We start from the raw sequence: 18,328 nt of genomic DNA, 5'->3' as shown, positions 1-18,328 counted from the left end.
CAATGTGATATTTGAACTGAGGGCTTAAGAAAAAATCATAAGGATATCTATGTGAGACCACAAACATGGAAGCGCATATTTTAATATTATTGTTTGTTTTTTTTCCCCCATATTCCTTTGCTTCATATTGATGGATGATCATTTAAAAAAAATATAGTAAATTATAGATGTTAATGTGAAATGTAGGTCCAACCACAGCACGAATTTAAACCACAATCAATTGATACATTCGGTGTTAAATGTCCATCCTTCGTCCTATTGAAGCATTGAAACAGCAATTGTTTTTCTTGTCAATAATTCAGTTAAGCTTCCAACTTTATAAGCAAAGATGACTAATTTGTTGTAAAAATATGTGTTCCAATATTGCACGCGAATCTTAAGCTATGTGTGTTGGATTACTTCTACACCATAAGTTCATCCTCGCTAATAATGAATTACGCTTCGTGGAAATTTGGTCCATTCCTTTCCCGCGAGCAGCAAACAAAATCCAAGACGTGATGGCATAACGAAACGAAGCGATTTCGCAGGCGTCCAGCAGCAGCAGCTAATGATGCTGCCATCAATTATCTGCTGATAACAAACAAGAAAAGTTCGTCGTCGTCGTCGTCGTCGTCGTACAGGTCGTCATCATTATAATCATAAGTAATGACCCCTGCACTACTAGCGGGGTTAATGATGAGCCTGATTAGCGGAGACTTAATGAGCATTAGAACTTCTTCACACAGAGAGGTGTGATAACTGCATCTGCACCTCTTTGAACACTGCACAAAGCGAGAGAGAGAGAGAGAGCCATTGAACATGATTCACGTCGAAAAGACTTTCGGAAAGCAGGTTACCGCTTCCATTACCGGCCCACGGGGGGAGGAGGGTGGAAACTTGTTTCCCAGTGAGTCATCATCATGGAAAACTTTTTACTTTCCCTCCGCGCTTGCGATGCTTGCGTGGTTTTGACAAGAGGTCATAAATTGAAACTCCTTAGCCCGGGGGCAATCAGTCGGAGGTTGCGTTCCTCGCACCGGTGCTTCCGATGGCATCTTTTGATCGATCGAAAGGTTAGCGTCTCGGTTCGTTCCGTGTTCACACCTTATTTACGCCTTTACGCGGCAATCGTTTCAACTTAAAATTCATGCCGTTCACGCAACCGGCACGTCCGAGTGCCGGCAGAAAAGGGACGAAGTACGCGAGGTTCGAGTTTTTCCGAGTGAACAAACATTTTAACCCCACCGTAGCCCGTACACCGCCCTTTCCATACAGTCAGATTGACAAGAAAGCATTGCGTATCCTCCAGGTTTGGTCCTTTGGAACTTGGTTGTGGCTCACGGCGCCACAACCGTTTGACTACCAGACAACAACAGCAGCGGCAGAAGCAGCAGCGCATCACACATCGAGACACAGACACGCGCCCTATGCATAACAAGGGTACGGCCGTCGAGTTGACTGCTTTTTTATGATTCAGATTTCATTACACGTGCGTCAGTTTTATGATGCCCGACGCCTCGGTTTTCGCAGACAGAAAGCAAAAGAGAGAAGGGTATGTACTTTCTCGGTTCCTGTCAAGGATTTCCAGGTGATTTCCAGCTGCTCGCCGGCAATATTAAGCACTAGTTGGGTCGAAAACGGTCGCACGTCAGAACACGAAGAACTGCGAACTGCAGAGGGGGAATGTTCCATTCGCAAAAACCCCTTTCCTGGCTGGGTGGGGGAGCGAGGTAACGGTCCATCCAATTCTGGTCGGTCGTCGGGCGTCGTTCGTTCGTTCGTTCGTGCGTTGCCAGAATATCCCTTGGATTTAGTTGCCATTTAAGAGTGACCGATTTCGAGGGGAGTTCGTTTTCTGGGGGGAGCAGGAGGGTGGTTGAAGATGAAGAGGACGACGTTTTATACGGTCTAGTGCTTGTTTTATGTGTGCGTTCGTACAAGCTGGAAAATCGTCCACTAACCGCTTGATAATTTTTGTGTGTGCACCTTGGCGACTTGTTTTTATTCTGGTTTTACTAAACAACAGAATGAGAGGAAAAATAAAACAATTATTTAAGTTAATGTAAACATTCCAGAACATCCCAGGAGGAATGTTAACAACATATTTTGGGCATAAAAGAAGGATAGTAACAGGATTATAGGGATAATCTGTTATTTTCTTATCAAACAAATCCATTAAATACAATTACAATAACTACAATAGTTATTGTAGCAGTTCATGGAATAAATAGGTTATAAAATAAAAAATACCATCAGCCCATCTATCGGTACTCTTCCAGTTGGTTCGCACAACAAAGCACAACTACTATTATTCCTCTACTACAAACGAACACTAAACAAAGTTCGTGTACTGGCATGCAGCTGAAAGTAAAGCTAACACGGCTCCAAAATATGCAAACACGTGTTTTCGATACACAGTCATTTTCACGCTCGAGATACCTTAACGAACTGGAGAGCAAAAAGGGTAAAAGTAGTTGGCAAAAGCGGTTTAATCGAAGAAAAGGAAACAAGGACCTTTGCTGCATAAGCAGCAGCAGCAGCAGCAGCAGCAGCAGCAGTCATTACTACAGGAAGCTTTTCGGGCAAGGGCAATTCTCGCTGCTTCTTCCACTGTGGAAAATGGAATAAGGCTCCGGCTCATTCCGGCAATAGACTTGATTATCAGCTCCGTCTGATTTTTGGTCCATCGTGTTGCCCGAAAGGGGGAACGGAGGGATGCTGGTACCGCGTGAATGCGGATGTCGTAAAGTTGAAACATTTAACACTTTCAACCGCACGGCGGGGGTGGGTTTGATTGAAATTAAAATTTCGCCTCTGGTTTCGTTTTAATGAGGTGATTTTTGGTAAATCTTGAACTTTTTCTGCGTCGTTATGGATAGCGCTACGTATCTTGGAGCAGCAATTATGTAAAAGAACACGAAAAGAAAACAGGGATCCCAATAAGTTCGAAATTTCATGGCGATTCAGACGATCGAGTGGCAATGACGGTAGTGTTTGAAAAATTGAATGAAGAAACGTTTTTTTTTTTCAACATTTCAACATCCTCCACAGAATGGTATTTGAGATCCTTGGGTTATTTTGAGATTTAAATTTCTATAACAAACCCATGAAGGTATGCAATTTTATCGGGTACCTGGCGCCTCCATCATGAGATTTCGACAACGGAGCTTCATCAGTTCCTTTTCCCGACGTAGCGACCAGTTTTAGAATCACCTTTACCTCTCTGGCCTCCAATTGTGCTTTTGTGGGAAAAAAACTCATTTAATAAAGCCATTCACCTCCAAATTATGTGGTGAAATGGCTCGCGGACTGATTGATACTTTTCTCTGCGGTCCGCATACTAATATGACTTTGAGACCGCCGATTCATACAAACGTGTTTATAAAACACTTGCCAACTTCTGCAAAACCCTTGATGCCATGATACACCAACCCAAAAACACAGCAAATAGCATGTCACGATGCTGGCGACTTATATTTCATCGGTCCCACCATACTGTTGCTTCAATCAATAGCAATCTATCGGTATGATGCCTCCAAGATGGCCTGGCACAGTAAACCACTGTGGCCTCGTCGGATTCGTAGTCGAAACGACGGCCAAGATTGCTTTCGTTTTGGGCCAAAACCAAACAAAACACCAATAATACCAATCGATATTGATTTGTTTGCCATCCCTGGATGGCGGTGCGGCCCTTCGTAAACAACTACAGCGCACGTCGAAATATGTATTCTCACTTTCGCTTCCGTATCTTCCGTATATTTGTATAACACTTTTCCTCCGAACGTAACGTTTTTTGTGTGGTCCATGTGGTTCTCCAATGTTTTGTAGCTGAATGTGTAACTCACAGATTTCGTGCTTATTCGTTATTGTACACATGCTGCCGCCTCGACCTGCTTTTCGTCCATATTTTTTCTCCGCCGTTCTATTTCCGCCGTTTCGTTTGTGCGTCATTTGTGCCAAACTATACTCATGGATGGAAATTTGTCTTTGCTTCCTTTCTCACCTGGGCCCCCGCTCGTGCACAGAGAATGGTCTTCTGAGCTACGAGAACCCAAACTATCACATGGACCCACAGCGGATGGAGCGTAACTCGCACCTGTACGAGGAGATCATCTCGGAGCTGCAGCAGCAGGGCACCCTCCGACCGACGAATGGGACACAAATGATCGGCAGCAACCGCAAGACGGGCTACGGGGTGCTCGACCTGGTCGACACGATGGGTGCCGACCTGAAGGGTGATCCGGATGGCAGGTAAGCACATTTTCCCCCGTGGCCTTTCGAACGTACCATCATCAGCCCTGGTGACGCTTGCCCTTTGCTACTTTTCTCTCCCGCCAGTTCCCCGAAAGAGAAGCGAACGCTTCTGGGCGACACAGGCTCACCGAACGAGTCCAAGACGCAGAAGGACCAGGAACCGGAGCACGGGGAGAAGGCACAGGAAATCCAGCACATCCCCGGCACGCTGAACTCGGACGATCTGTACGCGCTGCCCAACAAACGGAAGCAGCAGCAGCAGCAGCAGCAGGAGGAAGGTTCGGTCGTCGGTGAAGTACCGTCGGAGGAAGAGGATGAGGAGGGAGCCAACCGTGTCGGCGATGAGGGAGAGGAAGGCGATGAGAAGGGCAAACGGGAGGATATCGAAGCGATTGAGGAGAAGGACAAAACGAAAGATTTACCACCGGGTTGGGAGAAGCATGAAGGTAGGTACGGGGAGGGGGAAGGGGATGTCAAAATGAAGAAAAAGTTTTTCCCCTAACGGAACGGTGTTCCCGAAACCAAACGGACAGATAACGGAGGACCATACTATTGGCACATCCGGACCGGTACCATACAGCGCGAACCACCGGTCTGGCCCAAGGATGGCACGAACCGGGAGCTGAGGACACCGGCATCCTGCATGCCGCCACCGATACCGCGAAGCATACAGAACTCGTCCTTCACGCAAGCCTTGAACAGTCTGTACGGGACGAAGGATGGTGGTACGGGGGCGGGCGTGGGCCTGGGCAGCGGAAGTGGCAGTTGCGCCGGTAGCGGTAACGGTAAATCCGCCCTTTACGACAGCATGACGTCATCGGTCACCCGGAGCAGCACCAGCTCGGCGCTCGACCAGGAGGACGAGCGGCGCCGAAGGGAGGACGTTGCGCTGAAGTGAGTATTGAAACGAGCGCCCGTTAATAAGTTAAATGGTCGAAAGTTGAGAAGACATGGCTCCGTGTGGTACGGTTTTATGGTGCCAAGCGCTTGATCCTTGATGCCAAGACGCTTTGTCGCGTTGTTCGGTGCCAGTAGTTGGCATTGGCCATTGACCACTGGTCTCTTGTTTACCGCACCTGTTTTTGCTATCGAAAGTTAGTATCAACTTTTCTCATTTATAAAAGAGTTTGCAAACTATGTAAAAACATTAATAGGAATTCGTTAAAGTTTTTGTTTGGAAACTGTTCGTTTTTGGCCTTTAAAACTAGCCTGGAGATGGAGATAGAATTATGCATAGGAGAAGGTAGTTGAATCTTTAATCAAACCAGTTTTTTGAAACGGACATTGGACATTGGAACAGTTTTTGAACTACGCTACTGTAACTGAGCAATAAAAATAGAATATCTAAGGACTTCCTGTAGTGCAAAAGCGTAAAATTGGAACTGAAAATGGTCACAGTAATCTGAATATTCAGAATTACCGAACCTTTTAATGGGAAAGCAGATTTACTTAAATCAAAGCATTTACAGGGTGCGCCATCTGGAGCTTACCTATTTAAAAGTTGAATAACTCTATCATTTTTCAACCAATTTGGAAAAGTAGGCCAGTTTCTGAAACGTCAGTCTATGCCATTTTAGTAATCGACCACTTCCCTTGAAAAGAGCGGACTGAAATTCTTACACTTTATATTAAAAAAAATTGTTCACTAGTGAAAACTGCGGTCGTGCAATGGAGTGGCTTCCTAGTTTGCCGGATTTGAAGGCGCTGGACTAATTTCTGTGTGGCTATTTAAAAAATAGGGTTTATGCCAACAAACTGAAGATTATGAAAACAACTTAATGCAAATTTTAGAGTTGAAATGGCGAAGATAACTCCCTAAATGTTGTCAAATACAATGCAAAATGCCCGAACGAAGCCGCTTTATGTGTGTTGAATGAAGGCGGTCATTTGATCGACATCATATTTTGAGTTAATCCATTTAATAAATGGCATAGTTTGACCTAAATGAAACATGTTCATTTTCCAAAATTCACTGTAAAATGGCGGAGTTAGTCATCTCTTAAATAGATAAGCTCCAGATGGCACACCCTGTAGTTTTTTGCGATACTCAGAGTTGTAAAATATTTGAATGAAAAAAAGATACACAGTGAGGTGATTCACAGTATTCAAAGTATTACAGGTCGCCAGAATACGCGAAAAATAATCAATACCACAGTAGTGTACTGTACAAGCAATGACCGACGACGCGAGGAGCAACTTGTTTAAATATTTTACGTACTCTCTCTCTCTCTCCTTCAACCAGACGACGAAGTTTTCCCTTGAAATCCGACAACGACCGCCCGATACGCTTCGCGGTGCGGTCACTCGGCTGGGTCGAGATAGCCGAGGAGGACCTCACGCCTGAACGATCGTCGAAGGCCGTCAATAAGTGCATCGTCGACCTATCGCTCGGCCGTAACGACATGCTGGACGTTGTGGGCCGCTGGGGTGATGTAAGTAGACCATGGCAAAACAAAATGGAGGAAGAGAGGTAAAGGTTCCGCTGTTCTAATCGCACTTTGTCTGTTTTTTCTTTCCTTCCTTCGACCGGTAGGGTAAGGATTTGTTCATGGACCTCGATGAAGGTGCACTCAAGCTGATAGATCCGGAAAACTTGACAATATTGAACTCACAGCCGATCCACACGATACGCGTATGGGGCGTTGGACGTGATAATGGCCGGTAAGTGTAATCGTGAGGTGGCTGTCTTCCTCGAACAGCAAATCACCACCACCCATCATACCACCCATTCGTGAAGGTGCTGCCGTGACGCACGCCGTTATCGCTGTGCCCATGGCTTACTCCATACTTTCATCCAGACCAACCGACCAACGTCATCATCGCCGTAGCTCATCATTCATAACCAGTTCTTGTTCACCTTCTGTGCAATTTTTTTTTTGTTTTTCGGTTCGTTGTTTTTGCTTCTTTTTATACGTTCTCTTTCTCTTTTAAAAAAACAGAATACCGAAACGTTCTTATGTCTTTTTCTCTCTACCCTTCTTCTCATTCTCTCTATTTCTCTCTCTTTCTCTTTATCGATTCACCGATTCTCCATCACTTCTGAACTTTTGGTTGTATTTTCTTCGTTGTTTTTTTTTCCCCTGCCGTCTCGTTCTCACCGACGGTAACTGCGAACATCGGTATGGTATTATACATACACACCACACCACACCAAAAATCACATACATGGCGGGGCGCACGCGGCGGACACGTTTCGCCCGTTATGCAGTGAAAGGTAAATAAGGTGCCGCAAAATGGCGCATCGCAATGGTGTCGCCCCGCAATCCCCTGCGCATCCCTGACTGAGGCCAACCCGACAGCCAACAGCCCACAGGCAGGCAGACAGCCACCGGGACCTCACCTCACTGAGCGGATCGCAATGGAGGATTTGATCGAATCGAAAGACAAGATATACGAACGAACGGTGGTTGGTGGTGTGGTCAAACTACGAAACTATATAGCGTTTGTTTCTCTCTCTCTCTCCCGCCTTTCTTTTTGCAGAGATTTTGCTTATGTAGCTCGCGATCGTCTCACCAGAATACACATGTGTCACGTGTTTCGCTGCGAAACCGCCGCCAGAACGATTGCGAATACGCTGAGGTACGGTTGGAAGCGTTTGTTTGTGGTTTGTGCGATGCGTGATAATACAACACTGCCTGTCTTCTCTTCCTCTCCTCTCCATGCAGAGATATCTGTAAACGAATAATGATCGAACGTTCCCTCCAACTCGACACAAACGGATCCAACCTGAGCAGCACCCGGTGCGCCATACGTCCGACGGATCTACCGACTGAGAACCGACGATGGATACGACATCGTAAGTCCAACTGTCCTTTTCCATCACATTAGAGCCACAATCATTGTGTCCGACACTCTCTTCTCCACCGCCCAGCACAATCATTCCCAACGCCCATGGAAGAACCGAAGAAAGTATTACGAGCACAGTACGTTGGCTGCTTGGAGGTCACGCAACCGACCGGGATCGAGGTGCTGAACGATGCGATCGACAAGCTGACCAGTACACCGGCCGAATCCTGGGACTACGTGAACGTGTCCGTCGCGCCCAGTATGATCAGCGTCAACAGTTCGGTAAGTACGACCGAAATTAAGGGGGGGGCTTCGGTATTTTTAACATTTTTCTTTGAATGCTGATCCTTTCAAGAGTAATGCGTAAAAGTTTTGGATCAATTAAAGTAAAACTGACAAGGATATTATTTTTTTTAACAATCGCGCCTCATGCAGATTCAATGCAGTTCGCTATTTTGAAGAGCGTTTCCCCAAAACCAACGTTTTTCAATGTCGGTGCCTAACGTACCGTAAAAAATACGGGACCGATTGATTTGAAATGTTTAACACATAACCTGCTCACTCTTTGCAAGGTAGTCCAGTCGAGATTTCATAGAAATTGTTGATACTTTTTTTTTAACAATTATGTAAAACTCGTTTTGTTTGCAAATTCACAAAAAGCGTCACTTTTTCAACTTCAAAAATCTGTCAAAAATCTAAAAATAGGAATATCAACAAATCCTTGACGACACTACCTGGATAAACTTATAATCTATCAAAAGAATATTGATTTGTATTTTTCTGATGACCCATCACGCAACTACGATGGACATCGGAAAATGTATCTTTTCAAAGACATGACTGCCTAAATTTGATACCATGGAAGATGTTTTCAATAAATCTCCCCCAAAAAAAATACTAAATATTCTTCAAAAGTTGTAGTTTAATATGCAATTCACTTGAAAAAATAAAACTGAATGGTTGCGCGACAAAAAATCGTCAAAAATGATCCTTGTTTTGGCCAGAAATTACCGAAGCCCCCACTTAAAGCAATTCATCTCCGTAACTCATTAATTCCTTGGTTTAACTCCTTTCTCCGCTCACCACTAAAGGACATTGAAGGACGATTGCTGTGCGAATGCCGCGTGCGGTACCTAAGCTTCTTGGGTATCGGCAAAAACGTGCAGCAGTGCGCCTTCATCATGCACACCGCGCAGGATAAGTTTGTGGCGCACGTGTTCTACTGTGAGCCAACCAGTGGGCCACTGTGCAAGACGATAGAAGCCGCATGCAAGGTAACAATGGTGCCAAATATTGTGCCAGCAACGGCTGATAAATGATTCCCATATTGCTGGTCTCATTTTTCAGTTGCGCTACCAGAAATGTTTGGACGCGCACCCGGAGGGCAGTGGCCGCTACTCGGCCGATTCTCACACACCCGGCAAGGGCATCGGTGCGACGTTAAAAAACTTGATGAGCTCGTTCTCGCTTAAAAAGGAGAAGGCCAGTTCCTGAGAACGAGCTAGATCTCTGCAGGTAAGCCCAGCTCATCAGCACACCAGTCCTGGGGCGAATGATAATCAATTCGTGTGCTTTGTTGGTAGGAAATCTGGCCACTTCCTCCAGAGAGGGAAGTCATTCCGCACCGGCATCTGCAATCGCCACTGATCAGCAAGCGGATCTTCGAGCATCCCAACAGTCCGTAGCATTCGATGCTGCCAGTCGCCTGGCAAAAGATCAATCTCGCAAAGTACACCAGCAACCAAAGCCGACGGCGCACGATTGCCACCCTTGGACCGAGCCTAGGCCTGGTCGGCGATCTCAATAGTGGCAGCAGCAGTAACAGGGCCGGTGCGGATCCGGATCATGCCAAGCAGCGTACGGCAGCAGCGGATACGGTAGACGATAGTAGTAAGTCGCTTGATTCCGTTCTGGAGGAATCGTCGGTGTCGTTGGGCAGCTGTAACGGAGGTGCCTAAACGCCTCTGAAGTGTGTGCGGTGGGATAAGCAGAAAAACGGAGTCAGAAAGTCAGAAAGAAGGTGGAAAATGTGACAAACAAAAAAAAAGCGAAGAAAAGAAAAAAAGAATCCACTCTATAGGCACATTGTGAACGCTGCTACGATCGCTTCTCAAACGCAAACGTGTGCAAATACTGCTTGCAAAGTGCGAGTTATGTGCTGGAGCTATACTAAAACACTACAATTATGCCTGTGAGTTAGAGCGCGCGACCACCGTGAGTGACGAAGCGTACACAGAAGCGGAAGGAATATCATGTGCAGGCGCCCCCCCCCAAAACCCAAATTCTAGATTTTTGGAAGTACGAATGTGAGAGCTGCTGTGCGGCGACGTTGGGTGACGCAAGAATTTGCCGGAGCCGGAGTATATTCCTTATTAGAGCAGTACTCTCGCTCGTCTAAAGCTTTTATAGCTTTCGCAGAAACGGATTGCACCGTGCATCCTATCGCTGGTACAGGACCGTTTCCTTTCGTTGTCAGCAGTGAACGGGAAGAAGGTCGCAGGAACAAATGTTGTAGTCATAGAGTCGTCTTTCGGTTCTTCTTTAAAGATTTGGTTCCCCAAAATTGCACTTCACTGGAAGGGAAAATAGGTTTACAAGCATTTTAAAGTGAGTTATTTCGTGTGTTCCTAATATTAAGTTACATTAAGCGACGGTGACCCTACTTTCAAGACAACCAGTTGTTTCAGTTGTCCACTACCTAGTTTCTAACTCCGTTCGTTCGTGGGAACCTCCATTGCAACGAAACTAAACATTAGCAAATTGAAATACTGCCGTTGTCGGTGTGTAGACGTCGTTGTTTCCCGCTGCACGCGCTGGTGTATATAACTTTATACACATATATATTTTTGTACCGTAGCAGTGTAAAAGTGCAATAGCAGTGTTAGAATCATCGAGCAGCATGCGCGTGCGATGGTGCGGATCGGGGCAGGAGCATGATTTAGAAATCGCATTTTGGTGTGTAACGCAAAAATCATGCTTTCGAAAAAAGCGGGCGCCTCAAAGCGGCTAAACTATTTACGAACAACAAAAAAACTACCTAGTGATGAAAAGGGGAAAACCAAAAAGCGGGGAAGGGGGAGGAATGTATCACCAAACAGAAATTTAATCTCAATTCGAAATCGATGACGAACGCCGAAAATGCAACAGAAAAACATAAAACAAACGCTTTTGTCATGCCTTTGCCTTGCGTGTACGTAAAACCGTTTCTGTTGCTCCCATTTTTTCTACTAGGAAACGTGATAGAAGGACAAAACACACATGGCGACGGTGCTGATGGGTTAAGGATTAGAGATGAGCTAGGGCGAACCGGGCGGGTGGGTGGAACAGATGATGGATGATTTTATTTTTGCTACCCATACGTTGCGTTGCGGCTTTGCGAGATTAGTGATGGCTCGGCGCGCGCAAAAAAAAATGGATACGATAACGCGTTGGCAGTGTTAGCAAAAAAACAAACTATAGGTAAATAGAATAGGCAATTATGTAACTGTGGATGTGGCAGAGAAAAGAGGGAAGGAGGGAAAAGGGAGAAAAGAGTAAAAAGAAGAGATAAAGAGAGAGAATCGAAAGAAAACAGAAAGCACGCCATGTAGGATGTAAGTCAGAAAGTCATCCAACAAGTCTATTCCCTCCTGCTATTGCTCCGTTTCCTTCCTCAAAGCTGCTGTTCCTGAATTCCGTTGCCCTGAATGTTCTGAACGATGTTTCAATGGGGTTCGAGTGGTACCCCGCGAGACACAGACACGCGAGAACTCCTGGAGAGCGGAAGGGCATTTAACTGCTTGGACACAGTGGTATCTAAGAGATCTTCATAATGAAGTGTCTCTCTATTACTCAGCAATCTGCATCCAGAGCATTGGAAGCCAAGGAAGAGGCCGTTGGAAGATTGTAGTGGATGGAGTTGAGTTGTGAAGCTATGACGCACTTGCGAAGGAAGAAAGAAAAAACTGTACCTACAAACATATCCCGCCATTAAACGCCCGTGCTTCGCGCGGGATGTTGTTAGTCTAAAATAGCAAACAAAGCCCAGATCTTTTCTACGGATTACCTCTCCTTAGTTACTGCTTACGCGGGACGTAATTCAGCATTCCTACCAACGTACGTTTCTTTTCTGTGTGTGGCTGCCAAACGCGGGGAAGGGACATGGTTCGCGCGGCTCTCGATCCCTTGGCTCCACCACATGGACCAATTGTGCTGTATTCTCGTGATATTATAAAATCTGCAAAAAAAGAGCGAAACATAATAATCATATGGACACAACCAATTTCACTGAATCAGGAATTTCGAAAGGAACCAAATGGCACCGCGCAGTGTGTGGGCCGCATTTTCTAATAGAACAACCTCGTGCTATATTTTCTGAGTTGAAGCTTTCTTATAGAGTTGCTAAATAGAGAGAGAGAGAGAGGACGCCGCCGCCATCTTCAGAGAACAGCAAGTTGAAATCGTAGTCTAATGCAGAATCGCATCGAGCTATTTAATATTGCCGATCCTCGTCGGTGGCCTGCCCGCAGTTAGTGCCGGACGGACGGAAACCAATAATCGTTAGAAACAGGAATCCATATACCCACAACAAGTGATGACTCGGGCATCGGTGCATCCCCATTTGCTGGAAACAATCGTACAAGAAACGTTTTTCATCACTAGACCATTCGCGTGCTTATGTAAACTGTTTCTTTTTTTGGCTTACGTAACATTTTGTCATTTTTCAGGATAACTTCATTTACACAAACTTTCAATTGAAATGTAAAAGTCATTTAGCCCCGTACAAACATTAATGTGGAGTTAAGAAATTTTACTTTTTGTGAACCAAAAAAAACACACTCGACAGTTGAATAGAGAGAACAAGCAACAAAAGCATACCGTACAAGCGAAACGGAAACAGAAGAAGTATAACCTCACTTGAATAATATCAACACATAACTTGGTAAATGGAAAAAAACCGGAAACAACATACAAATCATTATACAAAAACCACACCGAAAACCACTTAAATATGATTGTTTTGTGAGCACGAACACAACCCATTGTGAAAACAAACAGCAATCAATAGAATAGAGAAGCAGCGAAGCGAGCGAGAGGAACGAAAATACACACTAGGTAGCATCTTTTCACTCAATTCACTGTGGTACATTTATAGTTTTGGAGCAAGCGCATCCAAGGAGCTTTAGCCGCACGAAGCGCGCGCGCGCCACAAGCAAAGCAGAGAGCGCAGGTGGGTGGTGGTGCTGTTGTTAGTTAAGTGAAATTTGTGAGAAAGTATAAAAACAAAAGCTTCAAAAATGGGCGTAGAAAACACACAGCCACCGCGCAATTAAAATCGAACTAAAATGCAGGCAATGCGGGATACGAGGCAAGGAAAGAAAGAAAGAAAGTAAGCAACAAAACCCGCCAATGGGGGAACGGGTTGGCAAAAAACGTGGCAACAGTTGAGCACGGTGCGGGCCGATGTTAAGGCAAAACTCACCAAAATAAAAACACAATATGCTGCAAGCTATAAGAACCCGCGTAAGCGAAATGCGTAGATGTATAACACAGGCAGAAACATGCAAGCAAGATCCACACATGCAAGCAAACAAAAAAAAACCAAAGTAAAAAGCAAAACCAAATAATATAAACACCTTCCCAAAGAAAAAAAAACACTTACACACCCATAACAACACACACGACAAAAAACATACACCCCCCCAAAAAAAAAGCTAACTTATTAACGAAACATGGCTTGTTGCTTCACCGCACTCTCGTGGCACAATTGATTGAAGGTAAAGACGGCAGTGTAATTGGGGAACCTCCAACGAGGAAGAAAATTTCAAAACCTAGAGCGAGGTTGGGTTGTAGGTCTGCGTAAAGTTCCTGTTTTGTGGCGTTGGAATTCGAGTTGGAATCACAGATCGGACAGGTGCCGGGATCACTGTTGATCAATAAAGTGAACAATCGATCAAAGGACCGAGAGAAAGAGAGAATTGTAGTCAGCAACGCTGCGAATGCTATCAGCTGCTGATGTATCTCTACTTTGGGCGAGTGGTGGATCCTTAGTAAGGCATAGCATAGGTGTAATGGAGCATACCGTGAGGTGGTAACAGCAGCAGCAGCAGCAGCAGACGCCAAAGCAAAATGCATGAATGAGAGGCAGCCAACCGTTAACTGGTGTTCCGGCGACGCGCACCGATTACCGCCGATAAACTGACGTGGAACGCGCGCACTTGAACTTGCACTGTACTGGCGCATCGGTGTGCTGGATGTTGGTCTAGGTCAGCAGTTTCAAGGGGGGAATGGGGTCTTCACCTCGAAATCGAACTGCATTCGCGAGTCGAACTACTTTGGCGTAGAGGGAGACGTAGTGAGCCCCCATGGCAAAACCAACAGAGCAGGTGGACACGGAAATGCGCAAAAGAGGAAAGGAACAAGATTTGTCATACACGCATGGGAGAGCATGGCGGAAGGTATGTGGCGGCGCTACACACAGAGAGAGGGACAACAGAGCTCTGAACCCGATAAAAGGGACCGAGGAACCAGAGAAAAGAAGAAAAATGAAACGAAGAGCATACAATGACTGCATTGCTTTTGATTATAATGTAAAATTGTATAAAAATATATATATATGAAAAACAACCACCGTACTTTGTGTCAGAATTATTGTTGTAGCATATGTTTGTTTAGGTATTTACATGTTTTACTAACTTTGGTAAGAAATAAGAAGCCAAAGAGTTTGATATTGACGGCATTTTGTTCGTCTAGTGATGAAGAATTGCAAAAGAATGGATGCAAACCAACTAAAACGTACGGACTGTAAGTAGACGCATTACAGGTATCCCAAGAAAGGAACAACAGACGCTTATGAGCATTGGAAAGGGTTGAAAGAACTGGTTAAACAGATATGAAACTTGATAATTCACCCTTACGCGCTGCTTAAGAGGGGCTTCGGTATTAAATTTTGGAACTATTGGACCGATTGGTTTGAAATTTTAAACACATAATCTGTACACTCTTTGCCAGATAGCCCCGTCGAGTTTGCATAAAAATTGTTGATACTTTTTTATAAACATTTATGTAAACCTCGTCTCGTAGGCAAAATCGTAAAAAGAATAACTTTTTCAACTTTAAAAATTTGCCATAAATCGAAAAATTGGAAATTCAACAAAAACTCGACAGGGATACCTGGATAAACTTATAATCTTTTAAACAAGTATCGATTTGTACTTGTCTGACGACCCATCACGCAGCTACGAAAGGCAAAAAAAGAACTTTTCGAAGACATGACTGCCTAAATTTGTTGCCATGGATGAAGTTTTTAATAAATCTTCCCCGAAATTGAATTAAATACTATTCAAAAGTTGTAGCTTAATATGCCATTCATTTGAAAGAATAAAGTTGAATGGCTACATCACAAAAAATTGTCAAAAAGATCCTTGTTTTGGTGACAAATGACCAAAGTCCGCCCTTAAGTCAACAAAAGACAATTAAAAGGATCTTATCTGGCAAACTTGCTAGATCCCGCTACATCCTTCAGATAGTATCCACTATTTTAGCGAAAAATCATGAAAGACCTATGCATTCATCTGACAGTACTACCTCCGGTGTCCGAGTCTAGGTTGTGCATACCAACAACGAAAAACGGTCGTCCATTAATGAATCAACCACACGCCATGCACGAATTGACGGTATCATGCACGAAGAAATCAATGGCCCGTTAAGATCCTTAAGGTCAGTGTATTCATCAGCCTTACGATCCTTGGCCTGCACTCACCTACCACCACCAAGCTACCATCATGACCGATCGGACAGCTCGAACTCGACTCAGTTTTGTATCGGCGCGCGAAAAGCAAACACCGCTGGGCAGCCCGCGGCCAGTGTAACCCGAAATGTTACTAGAGCAGCTGTTCCGGGCGAAACGATCGTCCGGACTCGGTGAAGCCCAGCGCTGTGAGCTTGCCTCCGTCGGTGACTATGAACGGCGCATGGTCGAAACCATCGAGCGCCCCATCGTCGACTACTGTCGCGGTGGAGCGGCCAGTGAACGAACGATCGCCCACAACCGGAGTGCCTTCGAACGGTTACGAATTCGACCGCGGTGTTTACAGCGGCTCGGTGGTACCCGCTCCCTAGCCATCACCTCCCTGGGCATTAGCTACAAACTACCGATCGGGATTGCTCCTGTGGCACTGCAGCGATTGGCCCATCCCGAGGGCGAAAAGGCAACGGCCCGGGCGGCACGAACCTTCGGCATTCCGTTCGTCCTCAGTGTGCTTTCGAGTGTATCGATCGAGGAGCTAGCGGAAGCGGTACCCCGTGCACCGAAGTGGTTCCAGCTGTACATCTTCAAGGACCGGGAATTGACGGAGTGCCTGGTACGTCGTGCCGAGAAAGCACGCTACCGTGCGCTGGTCGTCACGGTCGATTGTCCAGCACCGGGACTTAGTCGTGCGGAGCGCCGGAATCCGCTCACCCTACCGGGTAAGGTGACGTGTGCTAATTTTGTTCCGGCCGGTGCCGATGGGAAAAAATCCTGCTCCGCCAGTGTGCTCGATTATGTGCGGAGTCAGCTGGATCCCGGGCTGGGATGGGATGCGATTCGGTGGTTGATGAGCATCACCACGCTGCCCGTCATCGTGAAGGGTATCCTGCATCGGAACGATGCGCTGATTGCCGCGGACATTGGAGTGCATGGACTGATCGTGTCGAACAGTGGCGGCCGACAAATCGATTGTGCTCCAGCGGCGGTAAGTAGTAGCTTTCCACCGGTGCCAATGAGTCGTTGTTCAATGAAATTGTTTCTCCGTATCGCTTTTACAGATTGAAATTCTACCAGAAATCGTTCACGCCGTTGGCCACCGGTTAGAGGTGATGCTGGACAGTGGTATCTGTGAGGGAACCGATGTGTTCAAGGCGCTGGCACTCGGAGCGCGACTTGTTTTCGTTGGCCGTGCGCCAATGTACGGACTGGCAGTGAATGGTCAGCGTGGGGTGGAGGAGGTCCTAGATATCCTGAAAATGGAGCTAGAGTCAACGATGCTGAATGCCGGCTGTGCTACGGTGGCCGATGTAACTCCACAGCATGTTTGCCACGAGAGCCAGCTCTACAATCCCCCCGAACGGCTGCGCGGTGGCACGTGGCGCACGGAGAGTGGCCGAAGTGATCGCTTTCGGACACGGGAACGACCCTCAAGAGACATCGTGGAGGATTCCGCCGATAACGATGTGGACAGTGAGGAGGTGTTTGTGCGAGGAGAAACAACGGCGGAACGGGTTACCTTTCAGCAGCGCTCCGTCGATGAGATCCGATCCGATCCGGTTCGTGCCGTTGCCGCACATTCGGCCGAGGTAAGACCGTGTGGTTCATCAACACCGATTCCCCCTCAACCGCCTCCTCCCTATCGAAACGTGCCCCTTCTGCTTAGTGAACCGCGCGGAATCTATCGCTCCAACACCAGCAACATTGTTGTGGGGCGATGTAACGCCAGCGCCAGTGGTGCCAATGGGTGCCAGCTGACCGACAGCATGGGCAATGCGCGAACGGCAAGGACGGTGATTAGCCGGAAGCAGGATGGACTGAGGCGCCGCACAAGGTCCCATTCGATGCAGAATCTGTGCAGTAAAGACGGTGGGGGGGATAGGTAAATGAATCAAAGCTTTGTGGGCAAGTGATCGAGAACGAGTGATTGATGTTGGCATCTTATTAAAAATGCAAGTTGTTTAAGTAATAAATTTAAAACTCTACGAACCTTGTACCACCAGGATCTTCTGAAAAACTTTGTTCGCTTTTCTTCACCAAGTTCTATGGAGGAAACATCTCACAAAATTAACGCCCTGGCTGATGTTCGTAAAAAATCTATGACTACTTGATATTTCTGGCATGGTCGTTAGCGCACTGTTCATGGCGAGAACATAATGATGACCTTGACTGTGGTATTCGGTGCTGTTAAAGGAGTAATAGGCTAAACATAAATCATTTTTAAATCATATGAGATTAAGACTCAAGTGCTATAACTTTTGTTTAACACTAATAAAACCAGTTACCTAATTAATTTGCTTGATAATCAGATACATTAGTCTCAACTAAAGATTTCGTTTGGAATGATCGATGGAACGATCGTTTCATCTCAAGCAGCATTGAATTATGCGCCATCAGCAGATGTTACACATCCGTTTATGCCAAGATGCGCATTCCACCGTCCCTTGCTGTCCCTTTTGTTTATTGCTTATTCGCCTGTTCTCCCGAATCAGCGTCAACGATTCCATACTCTCGTGAACCATGTGCCGGGCTAATAAAAAAACACCATTTCGATAGTCATCTTCCAGTCAAGACGTTCACAGG

General features: G+C 45.9%; 2 protein-coding genes across 5 annotated transcripts in view; both read left to right on the top strand.

Annotated features, from left to right (window-relative positions):
* LOC126576292 (protein Fe65 homolog) overlaps positions 1-13,725 on the top strand; it is a 49,531-nt gene extending 35,806 nt beyond the window's left edge. For all 4 annotated transcript variants that reach the window (XM_050237507.1, XM_050237504.1, XM_050237502.1 and 1 more), the window contains 11 exons: positions 4,005-4,230; positions 4,318-4,679; positions 4,767-5,127; positions 6,476-6,665; positions 6,767-6,894; positions 7,714-7,812; positions 7,899-8,029; positions 8,105-8,301; positions 9,111-9,293; positions 9,367-9,534; positions 9,603-13,725. In XM_050237507.1, coding sequence (XP_050093464.1) covers positions 4,043-4,230; positions 4,318-4,679; positions 4,767-5,127; positions 6,476-6,665; positions 6,767-6,894; positions 7,714-7,812; positions 7,899-8,029; positions 8,105-8,301; positions 9,111-9,293; positions 9,367-9,513 — 1,986 coding nt within the window. In that variant the 5' untranslated portion in view covers positions 4,005-4,042 and the 3' untranslated portion in view covers positions 9,514-9,534; positions 9,603-13,725. The remainder of the gene's footprint in view (positions 1-4,004; positions 4,231-4,317; positions 4,680-4,766; positions 5,128-6,475; positions 6,666-6,766; positions 6,895-7,713; positions 7,813-7,898; positions 8,030-8,104; positions 8,302-9,110; positions 9,294-9,366; positions 9,535-9,602) is intronic.
* Positions 13,726-15,875: 2,150 nt separating this feature from the next.
* On the top strand, positions 15,876-17,631 carry LOC126574233 (uncharacterized). Its single transcript, XM_050234299.1, has 2 exons — positions 15,876-16,733; positions 16,807-17,631. The coding sequence occupies exons 1-2, from the start codon at positions 15,876-15,878 to the stop codon at positions 17,629-17,631; spliced, it is 1,683 nt and encodes a 560-aa protein (XP_050090256.1).
* Positions 17,632-18,328: the final 697 nt, after the last annotated feature.

Source organism: Anopheles aquasalis, chromosome 3 (assembly GCF_943734665.1).
Source record: "Anopheles aquasalis chromosome 3, idAnoAquaMG_Q_19, whole genome shotgun sequence".
Lineage (NCBI taxonomy): Eukaryota > Metazoa > Arthropoda > Insecta > Diptera > Culicidae > Anopheles > Anopheles aquasalis.
Note: the sequence above shows the minus strand (reverse complement) of the source record. Positions and strands in the feature narration are given on the sequence as shown.

Coding starts and splice junctions, on each gene's coding strand:
- LOC126574233 (XM_050234299.1), top strand. CDS start 15,876: ATGTTACTAGAGCAGCTGTTCCGGGCGAAACGATCGTCCGGACTCGGT. Junction 16,734..16,806: donor TCGATTGTGCTCCAGCGGCG/GTAAGTAGTAGC, acceptor TCGCTTTTACAG/ATTGAAATTCTACCAGAAAT.